At 33.9% G+C, this 11,571-nt stretch overlaps 1 protein-coding gene across 1 annotated transcript; it reads right to left on the bottom strand.

The window, feature by feature from the left end:
• Positions 1-8,340: 8,340 nt before the first annotated feature.
• LOC131045416 (cytochrome P450 750A1) lies at positions 8,341-10,240 on the bottom strand. The gene is made up of 2 exons (XM_059208306.1): positions 9,305-10,240; positions 8,341-8,964 (listed from the first exon to the last, which is right to left on the bottom strand). Exons 1-2 carry the CDS (start codon positions 10,238-10,240, stop codon positions 8,341-8,343), a joined length of 1,560 nt encoding a protein of 519 aa, XP_059064289.1.
• Between the last annotated feature and the right edge of the window lie 1,331 nt (positions 10,241-11,571).

Here is an 11,571-nt window from a genome sequence, read left to right as displayed (position 1 = left end):
CCATTCAGGTTCAGTGTTGCGTCGCCATCGTGAAGACCCAAATGCAGTCGAAATTGCAAGTGTCACAATTTTAGGACGCTACAGTAAGTGATGCAATTTCTTGGAAATAACGCAAGATTGATCCTTTCCCGACTATTAAGTCATTGATTGAATGCTGCTTTATTAATGTAAGCCCTACTTCTCAAAGGTTCTTTGTCAAATTCATTGGTTTTTCCTTCGAGATACAACTGCATATGACGCAATAAAACATGATGTGATTTAAAGAGTTGACGATTGGTGTAGAGAAATTTATTCCTTTTGGCAAGGGCCTTAGGACTAGGTTGTCTCTTCTTCAACTTAGTCTTCTAATGAAGACTTCTTCTTCTCAAAATTCAAGGAGTGGTCATACAAAATGATCAATGTTAATGTTGATGGTTGATATGGATACTTTATTTTGGATACTCAAGATTTCCTGTCAAGTAGAGGTTTAGTTGGATCAGCCCTCATGACAAAGTGTGTCAAATGATTGAGTCAAGTTTCACAATGCAAAAACTTAATTTGGCAACTTGAGAACCTAACTTGGTAATGTTTTGATAAGATTCGTTGGATGATGGAACCTTTGATCACTCTCTTTGATACTCCTGAATCTTGTTGGATGAAATCTTATCTTTTAAAGATAGTTGAAGATTTGATACCCCATCCCAAGGTGCTAGTTGGATTTTGAAATTCTCTTCTCACTAAGGTTGCTCTTTGATCTTTGTTTTTAAAATTTATTATTGCATTGGTTGATTTGTAAGTTAAAATATGTTTCAATGTTCATGACAAGAAGAAATAGAACACATGAAAATAATGGCCATCCCTATGCTAAAAATTGAGTGTATGTTCTTGTGAGGATGTTTTCAAATCCTCAATGTTATCACTGGTTTTATTTACAATACAAGATACATCAGATAGACACTTTATTCAAAGGTCATCAACAATATCATGGCCCACTAGTCTTGATACTCTGTCAGCTCAAACAACCTTGTCACCCCCTAGAGGGTGCCCATTTTTTTGCCTTTTTCCAGAAATTAACCCAAAGTGGATTGCTTCACAATTGTGTAGTTATCTTGGGAGATATATGGTCAGTACTCTTGGGGGTGGATTCTTCCCCACCCTTGCACTATGATATTGCTAATTTATGACAATTGACTTAGCTCCAAGTTTCTATTTCTATTGTTTGTAATAAGGATTTTGTTTGAAGATATCCTTTGAAGTCATAGAAGAGAGATTGAGGCCTATAGCCCAACAAAGTATCTAAAAATATATAGTCATGCAAGTGTGATTGAGACCTCAAGGCCCTACAAAGTGTTCAATATGAGATAACTCAAATATGCTCCGTTCCCTAAGATTTTCATCTCAAAAGGTGATTTGATTATAGTGAGTTAGATTACTTGGCTTTAGTCATACTCACATGGATTGTAACCTTCTCACTATCCCCCTCAAGACTTTGAGAAGACAGGCCCTATAAAGGATGTAAAATGCTTGAAGTAAAAGAAAGCATAAAAGAGTGGGTTTGGCTTTTTAATCACCCAATTAGGGGAAGAGCATACACGTACCACTTTTGATACATGGAATCTAAGTGTTCTTTTTATCCTTCCAAACCAATGATTTTCTATCCTTTATTTAACAAGCATGGTGTTCTTTTTAATCCCACATAGAAATTCTTTTTTAAACTTGCAATAAATCCTGGTCAACAAAAACAAATTGCGTGCTCAGCAAAATTAAATCACTTGCTAAAACAAAAGGGTGGCTTGTTCTTTTAACTTGCAATAATAAGGATTGATTGTTCTTTTTAATTTTGCATGAAAAAGAAGTGAGTTCCTTTTATCCTTTGTAAAATGAAAACTTGAATAAAAAATATAATCTAACTCCTTTCGACCTACAACAAACATTAGTACCTATAAAACCCCTTTGAAAAGTTAGTCAAGATTGTGGGCTTACAAGCCTAAAATTTCCAAGTTGTGTTAGAAAAATTAGCTCTCTTCCTATTATAAAAGCGCTAGTCTAGAGAAGGTATGTGCTATTCTGATGATTTCATGTTCTAAGAGAAAGTAAAACAAATTAGATTAGAAAAATCCACATATGCACTAGAATATCTGGGCATGAACCTATAGAAAACTTGTTAGAAATTTATGGGTTTCCCCATGGTGGGTGCCAAAACTGTATGCTGAAATTTGTGGAATCTACAAAACAAGACACAAATATACCAAGCACACCAATGAAACATTATGTTAGAGATCAATGAAACATAAAACATAAGTAAATGAAACAAAAGCTCTAAGAACATCTTATTGTTCTCTCTCTCCAAGGATCCTTCAAATCAAGGTGGCTCTCAGCTTGGAAGAGCACTTGATCTCTAGGATGACTACCTAAAGAGTGAGGGATATATGATAAAAGATCTAAATGCAAGTGCAACTAAGATCTTAGCATGATATGGATATGAAAAGCTATGATATGGTGTAAGATGATGAGATTAAAATAAATATTATGCTGGTATGATATGCTATCCTAATATGATAATGTTATGATAATACTAAGTTATGATAAAGAAACTAACATGCTATGATAATGCTATTATACTATGCTAACATGCTATGCTAACATGATAATTCTAATACTAGAATTCTCCTAAATGCTTAAGCTTGAAAAGAGAGGCAAATGAGAATCCTTGATAACCTACAAATAAGAAAATAGCATAACCTGGATGCAAAAGCCTGAGATGATGATAATGAAGGAAATGAGATCTATTTATAGAAGAAATGGGGAGTTGGATGGTTAAGATTGAGTAATCCTAACAAGACTTAGGATTGAATGATCTTGAATCCATGTGACACTTTCAACCCAAACCCATGTTGACAAGTGTCACCATGAGGAGGCTTGAGAGGATGGATAAAGAGAATTAAATGCTTGAGGGGACATGATGGTTACCATAGGGGGTTGGTTAGGGTTAGGTTAATGGATATTCCTTTTATCCAAGGGATAAAGGAATGTGCAAGGGTTAAATGGTTGCCTTAGTCAAAGAAATAAATTCTTTGAAGAGAGCCATGAGTTAAAAGGATGGTTAAGTTAGAGGAAAGTATCTAACCAAAGGTCAAAGGTGACTTAACCATAAATGGTTATGTAAGATCTTTTAATGGTTTGGAAGCCTTTAGAGGTTAACCATTTGAAGACATAAAGCCTTTAATGGTTATTAAAGACTTTGGAAGTTTTTGAGAAGCAACTTCCTTTTATTTAGGAATGTGACAATGATTAGGATAGGATTAGGCTAAATTGGAAGTGATTAGAAGAATCTTAAAGGGGTTTAGGCATGCAAGTGGATTTTGTAGGAGAACGCAACTGGGAGAAATTTTGAGATTTTCAATTAAAATAAAATCATTTATTTCAATTAAATGGTGCAATTTTCATTTGGATAGATATTTAAATATATATTAATGTATTTAAATGTGAATGTGAACTTTGTATTTTATTTAAATAAATCTTCATTTATTTAAATGAGGAAAAGAGGGATAAAGCATTAAATGCTTGAAGAATTTGAGGGAAACCATTAAAGGCTCAAGAAGACTCTAGAAAGAAGTCATTCAAGGGTTGAAGGCTTTAAGGGAAGCCATTAAGTTTGAAGACTTTAAGGGAAACCATTAAAGCTTTGAGAAGACTCTTAGAAGGAAGCCATTAAAGGATTGAAGACTTTAAGGGAAGCCATTGAATGTTTCAAGTGGGTGAGGATAAATAGGATTATTTAAATTTATTTATTTAAAATAGTGGTGCAACTTGTATCTGAAGGAAAATGCAAGTGGGTGGAGGATGAAGGTGATTTAAATAAATGCTAATCTATTTAAATGTGAGAGATGGGATATTGGGGGATTTAAATAAATATTAATTTATTTAAATGTGAGAGAAGATTTAATTAAACAAATATGATTTATTTATTTAATTAATAGTTGAAAAATGATGAAAGACTATTTAAATGTGAATTTAATTGATAGTTGGATGAATGGTAATTAAAAAAATATTAAATTCATTTAATTAGGTAGACAGAAATAGGTGTCTAGAGTATGGTTTGATATGTAGTGACAATGAAAGAAGGATTATAGATTTTGACATATGAAGAGATGGGTAGCTCCAACACATTCAAACCAAGATACCAAAGTCTGCTTGTATTTTATTACATTGGTTGCCCAAATTATAAGCATTTCAATAGATAACAAATGATTTTAACAGAGATAGAAAAGATTACCAATTCGACATAAGAAAAACCAATAATAATAACTCAAGTACAACTAAAACAAACAAACTAAATACATTCATTATTACTTCCATGAAATTATACAATATCAAAAATCATTATTTACAAAATATAAACCAAAAAGTCATCAAGTATCTCTGAAAAGCTGTCCAGAATTTCCTTTCTAAAAGTCTTCTTACAATACCAAATAACTTATTTCTAGACCTCCTTTTGATAACTACCTAGCAACCATTTTACAACAACTTTTTAAATGCCCTTTAGAAAAATAACGATTTTACTGATTTGGGATTTGTAACATCATTTTTTTTAAAAACAAGTTCCATTTTCCAGAACTTTAGGTTAGAATAAGTTACATAAGTGATTTTTTTTAAATGGCTACATGAAGCTCATAAATTTTGAAAGAAAGAATGAGTCGTCAATTTTGTCGAGGTGGGCACTATGTTTTCTCCCAATCCCTAAATCATCTATTCACTAGTAACTTTGCCCTTAGATATATACACTCTAACTACATCTGCTAAGCATCCTTTCCTGATTACATCTTTATGAATCTAACGAACATGTCTACGAGCAACAGTCCGATTTTGTGCATAAGCTGTAATGATTACATTCGCTGAGATGACACTTCTTAAAAGCATTCTGTCAAATAGTTCGCGTACCCTGTATAAGTTTCCACACCTTGCATTCATCTCTTCAAAAGAATTCACAACCATATTACCTGACGGAAATCACAATCTGATGTGCTTCGATGGATATCTATACTCTGTTTTGGCTCTTTTATTTATGCATACGTAGAGATAATGCTAGCACAGGCCGCAGAGTTTGATGCTAAATCGCGCTAGATGTATTTGATAAAGAGTTTCAATTTGCCTGAATCTGCCAATAAGAATAGACTTACTCTCATTACCAGTGTCCGAAGGAAAGTTATCAAGAAGAGAACTAGACACTTGAAGATCATCGTCGATATGCTTTAGATTGCCGATTTGTATTTAGTTGGCTTTACTCTTCGCTACATGGAGAGCAGTTCATAACTTCTATTGTCGACTTGAGGGAAGTTATTAGCCTATACAAAATTGTCGATAAAGATTTTATATGCAATTTAAATGTAATGCATAAGCCTTAGGATAAGCGATAACACTAAATGTAATGCATAAGCCTTAGGATAAGCGATAACACAAGATTCTTCCCGATCAACTCCTCTACCTTCACCACTCACAACATCTCATATACGTAATTGCCCTCTGGCTTTTTCTCCATTTTTGCTGTTTAATCACATCATCCTTTCTCTCTTGTTGTTGGTTTTCTATTTCCCATAGATGTATAGAGGACTCCCACAAGGATGTCACATCCAAAAATATTAACACGTATTTTTTTAACTTTTATAGCTATTGTTTTGCAATAACTCGAGCACATAGGAAAAGATACCAACAAAAAAAACCAGATGGATAGCCCAAGTTGTCATGTCTCCAAATTTCTCAAACAATAACAAAACTCACCATCAGTGAGGTTGAACTAAGTAATCTTAGCGAACAATATATAGGTAGCTATTCATGCGGTTTTTCTTGTTCAGATTAATGTTTCGAGCCTCCCCACCTTTAAAGCTGTCAATTAATCAATCAAGAAAAAGTTTGATTGGAACTCGGGATTTGGATTGTCAAGAAAACTTGGTAGCTAAGAAAGAAATATAGGGGAAAGGATCCAGTAGTTGTGCACCCTAACTTCGCGCTTCTCAAAATCCTACTTGGAAATTTCAAATCACTCCGATTTTTTTACAGCAGCTTACTTGGCAAGTCCCCTGCTTATAACTAAGGTTTCAGGGCCACATCATCAAATATGATGCCACATCAGCATGCTTTTTGTCAAGGTGTCCAAAACAGCCCAAAAAAAAGTGAGACCAATAGGCATGCAAAAGAGACCCCAATAGTTGTGCAGCTGATGTGGCATCACCTAATTGGTTACTTTTTACAATATTAGTACATTTCTTAACAACTATTGGTACATTTCCTAACAATTGTTGGTACATTTCCTAACAAAAAATGATATTTTGTGTTTCAAACAATAGGTTTTATTTGTTCAATTTTTGGAACAAAAGGTATCAACAACCCTCACAACAATTTGAACATGCTCAACTACTGGATCCTTTCCCCTATTGGCTTCTATAACCCATGCATGGTAGTTTCAATATTTTTATAAGCTTTCTCTACCTCATTTAATAACCTTGCAAATACTTTATGAAACTTGTCTACTGAAACTGCGAACTCTGTAAAGCAGGAAATATTCGTAACTTTCGACTGAATAAAAGTTTCTCATGAAATTGATGAGCCTTCTTACTATGCGGTTTGTTTTAATCTTTCACAAAACTTTCAATTTAATTGTTCTTTAAATCATTTAGTGAAAAATTGAAGCTGTAAAATCTCATAAATCAAAAAAAAACATTTTGAGCCAAAAACTTTGTCACATTAGGTGAAATGTTACCAATAATGCTTGCATAGAAGCAATTTGTACCATTTCTCTCAAATTTTAAAACTTAATTGTTTTCATGATTCTCAGCAAGCTGCAAATTGAATTGAATTGAATTGAAGGATGTTTATTCTTCAAACTAGTGTCACTATCTATGTGAATCCAACCGAACATGGCACACCAAAAATGGATGAAGACAATGAGATGCATATAAAACTTGTACATCATCAATTTACAAGTAGACTGAGCTCATAAGAAGTTTAAATTCGGTGGTGTCAAAATAAGGCTAACACATATCCAAGCCATTTCACATTTAACCTTGTTCTTACTTTGAGAACAATATTAAAGATGTAATAATACATGATGTAATATTTTTTAAAATCAGTTCCCTTTCTCTATGTCATCTACTCATTATATTATATAACAATCTCTTGTCCCATTCGTATGATCCCACATTCTTATATATTTGACCTAGTCTATTTTTGCGAGGTTGAATTTGAAGTCAAATATATGACTTTCAAATTTTAACTAGTTCCCACTATTGCTTTTCCCTCTCAAGGATTGGTACAAACACATTTGTATGATATGTTGTCATGTCAGTTTATTTAAAGACATTCAATGTATTCATTTTAAATCATTTAGGACTTCACATGTTCTCTCTCATTCTAAGGCATTACAACACTCTGATTCATGCAATAAAAGGAATATCTCATTTTATTTAAAGGAATTCAATCTATTCATTCTAAGTCATCTAAAAGTTCACATGTTCTCTCTCATTCTAAGACATTACAACACTTCAATTGATGCTATAAAATGAATCTAGATCTACATAAACATTCTAGGAGTTCATGCATGTTTCAAGAGTGTCGTTTTTAAGTTTTACAAATATTTATGTAGATCACTCCAAAAGAATGAGTACCCTAGTGATGCACCAATAACATTGTCAATGTGTTCTTAAATATTTCTAGCCTTTATATATTATAGTGGCCAAAAAGAATAGAGATGAATAAGGCAAACCAAGAATAGCATTGTATATAATACTAGATTAAGTCTATAAATGCATGACACTTGTATAGTCATTCAATTTTTTAACTTGAATTCTAGTCTCGATTCAATATATACAAAATAGAATGTTTGGTAAGCAACAAACTTCCATCATAATTTTTAAATGATATATATATTCTTTAAAAACATAACTAATCACATTTATTTTTATTTGCTTTTCAAATATAATTTTTTAAAAACTTAGAAAGCACTAACCTACATATAATTTATACCTATTAATTAATCAAGACTTATTATGCTTATGCACAATAGTCTAGATATTGGAAAAGTTAATTTTGGTTCATAATAAATTGAAGGTGAGGATTACATCTCTTTCTCGGAACTATTTTTATGGAACTTCTACTACAGCCTACGGAGAAACTTCGACTGGTCCCATCTACGACACCTGGGTTGAGCTGACTACAACCAACTGTCCTGCTTATATGTTGTATCTAATTATCAAATGCCTACTTCACTGGAAACTCTTCCGAGTGTTATGATATGTTGTTCATCTGGCTCTGACTGAAAAACGATTAAAATGATCTCACCAAATTAAAGTTTAATAAATATCCAACCTAGAAGCTTGTGGACAATTTCAGCGAAGGGAAGGCAAAAAGATTGAATTTTCTTGGCACTGTGGCTCCAAACTCTTCAGTCATATCCAAATCAGCAGTATGGCCTTCAACTCTCCAGTCAAAGCAGTGCCAGAGCTGAGCTATAATAAGGGACATCTGCCCCATGGCCATATGCCCACCAGGGCATCTCCTCCTCCCAGCCCCAAAAGGCAGCATATCAAACTCCTGCCCTTGGTAATCAAAAGTCTTACTGCCCATGAATCTTTCAGGTTTGAATTCCTCAGCATCTTCCCACACGATTGGGTCCCTTGCAATGGCCCAGGCATTGATAATAAGCTGTGTCTTTGCAGGTATAACATATCCTTGTGGTCCTACAGTGCAAGCTTGGCTAGATTCATGTGGGAGCAACAATGGCCCTGGCAGGTACAGTCTCAGGGACTCTTTAAGCACACATTGCAAGTAGTCCATGTTGGGTAGATCAGATTCAGTTACCATGCGGTCTTTCTCTACTACAGAATCAATTTCTTCCTGCAGTTTCACGGCTACCAAGGGGTGTCTGATGAGTCCAGTCATTGCCCATTCCAAGGTGGTTGTCGTTGTCTCCATTCCACCAATGAACAGATCCTGAAAATATATTTCAGTACATTTAATTATCCTGTTTAAGGTCATGGATAAATCATGTCAGAATCTATTTAGAAAATAATAATATCAGAATCTATCTGGAGATGAGTCATATCGGTAAATTTGAATTTATTCAGCTAAATTAGATACCCATGTATATTTGTTATAAATATTCATTTAATTCTTATGTGTTCACCTTATTACTGCTGTCCAATTGGATTCAGATTTCATCCTACCTAATCTAAATATTTTGTAGAACTTCTACCTTTATAATTTAACAAACAAGACATTCAGCACAATAGCACCAGACAGAGCAACATAGAGAGTAACGAAAGTGACAAACAGAGAGAATGGCTTTGATATTTTCTCTTGTGATTTCGATCTCCAAAGCCTGCGATTCTGCAACATCAAGTAGCACATCAATTATATCCTTAGTCCACTCCCTGTTCTCATCCAAAGCCCTTCTCCTCTGCTTAACATGTTCATCAATAATTCTCTCAGCAATCCCGTCAAAAAAATTGTGTGCCTTCTTCATCCGTTTCTTGATACCTTGAAGGTCCATCCAATCTATGTAAGGAAAAAGGTCCCCAATGTTAACATCAGCCATAGTGCTGGTAATCTCCCTCACCATATCTCTGAGGTCACCACCACTCCCACTCACATCATCATCAGCAAATCTTGTCCCAGTCAGCATTCTCCAAATTATAGCAGAGGTGATCTCCAACAAAGTCTTGCTAACATTCACAGCGACAGTCCCCTGCTTGCTTCTCTCCCAAACAGACTTCACAGCCAGAGAAATCTCCTCCTCCCTTGTAAACCGAAAAGACTCAATTCGCTTTGCACTCAGCAACTCCATCACACATATCTTTCTCATGTGTCTCCAGTAAGCCCCATAGGAGCACATACCCAAGTTCTTATAGTTGTAAGCAATGTGTTCTCCAGCAGCAGAACGGGGTCTGTTGGCAAACACTAAATCATGAGTTTTCAAAAACTCCTTCGCCATGGCAGAAGAAGAGATCACAACACAGGGCTTAGGCCCGAATCTTAAGAACATCACAGGTCCATATTTTTTTAAGAGCTCATATAAATTACGGTGTGGAAGCCTACCAAGCTGATGGAGGTTTCCTATAATTGGCCATGGGATTGGCCCTGGAGGCAACTTAGAATTCTTCTTGAAGCAGTATAATACCCACACAAGGACTACAAAAACTAATGCTAGAGCAGTTGTCTGACTCGAAAGTTGCTCTGCCCTTATTTGAGGAATTTCAATGAGAGCCATTGCGAAAAAACACAATTGCTTAAAATACTCTTCTGATCCACCTCTATTTATAGGCGCAGTTGCTATTTTTTAATTGGATTAAAAAGATAAAAGTCTACAGTAATGAGTAAACAGCTACAAAACAACTAAAAGGAATTTACAGCTCGCTGCAAAAGGCAATAATTTTTTTTTCACTGTAGTTCGGATTAGCCTTAGTTATATTCACTAAGTTGTCATTTATAAACGAATATGACAAAAGTGGAATAAACTATGAAAGACAGTTTCAAATTTGCAAGAAATAACGACGACAAATCGGAGAAGATAGCATTCAAAATTACATACAAAATAGTTTGAGGAGATGATTGATTCTCACGTCCTGTCTAAACTTTGTATATTACGTTGATCAGCTGGCATTGTATGGCTGTATTTTCTGCTGCCTATTGTTTTCTACGAGATTTTCATTATATAAAATTTTATTGTTAATTTTTTTATTGGTAAATTAGAAGTTGAAGAATTGTAACTCAACGCGAAACAATTACAGTCCAATTTTTAGATGCAAAGGATTGTTGGATATTGAGATAAAACTTGGGAATTCTCGGTCAATAAGAGAGACAATTATTAGTAAGATTTTCATCTTAGAAAATCTCGTTTGTTATTTTTTATTAATAAACTGAAAGTTGAAAAATTATCAGTCAATGAGATAAGAATAAGAGTTCAATTTTTAGATGGCAAAATTTGACAATCGATGGTCATTGAGATAAACAAGCTATCATTAATCTCATTCATAGATAAGAAATGTTGTATATATATTGGAAAGATCTTTTGGCATTCATACATAAAGTAGAGATTTTAAAGTTTTCAATATAAAAGTATTGGCCAAGTTGAAGTTTAAAAGATAACAAGGTATTAGAAGATAGATACAAATCGCTAAATATTTTTAATCTAATCTTTGATTGAGATAAAAGAAAATAAATATAGCATAAATGAAACCTTATATCTTATTTGCTTTTCTATTTTAATTGAGATAGAAGAAGAGCTACAAACAATCTTCCACTCGATTTGTTCACTAAGATATGTATTTACCAATTATGAAGTAGTGTGGATTGCTTACCAAACCAACATAATAGCATTATGATACGATTATATCTTAAAATGGCAAATGAATTTGGCATAAGGATGCTATATATTTGAATGGAGAAAATTGTATTCTATTTATAAATTTTTGATAGAAGAAATGGGAAATTTGGAACTCAAAGTTGATGAAGGGATTTGATTTTATGAGAGTGAATGCATAGATTGATGGTGTAGCTTTGAGACAAGGGGGGAGAGGAACTGAAAAAATTGTTCATGGG

The sequence above is a fragment of the Cryptomeria japonica genome, chromosome 7 (genome assembly GCF_030272615.1).
Source record: "Cryptomeria japonica chromosome 7, Sugi_1.0, whole genome shotgun sequence".
Lineage (NCBI taxonomy): Eukaryota > Viridiplantae > Streptophyta > Pinopsida > Cupressales > Cupressaceae > Cryptomeria > Cryptomeria japonica.
The sequence above is the reverse complement of the archived record's forward strand: the minus strand, read 5'-3'. Positions and strand labels throughout refer to the sequence as shown.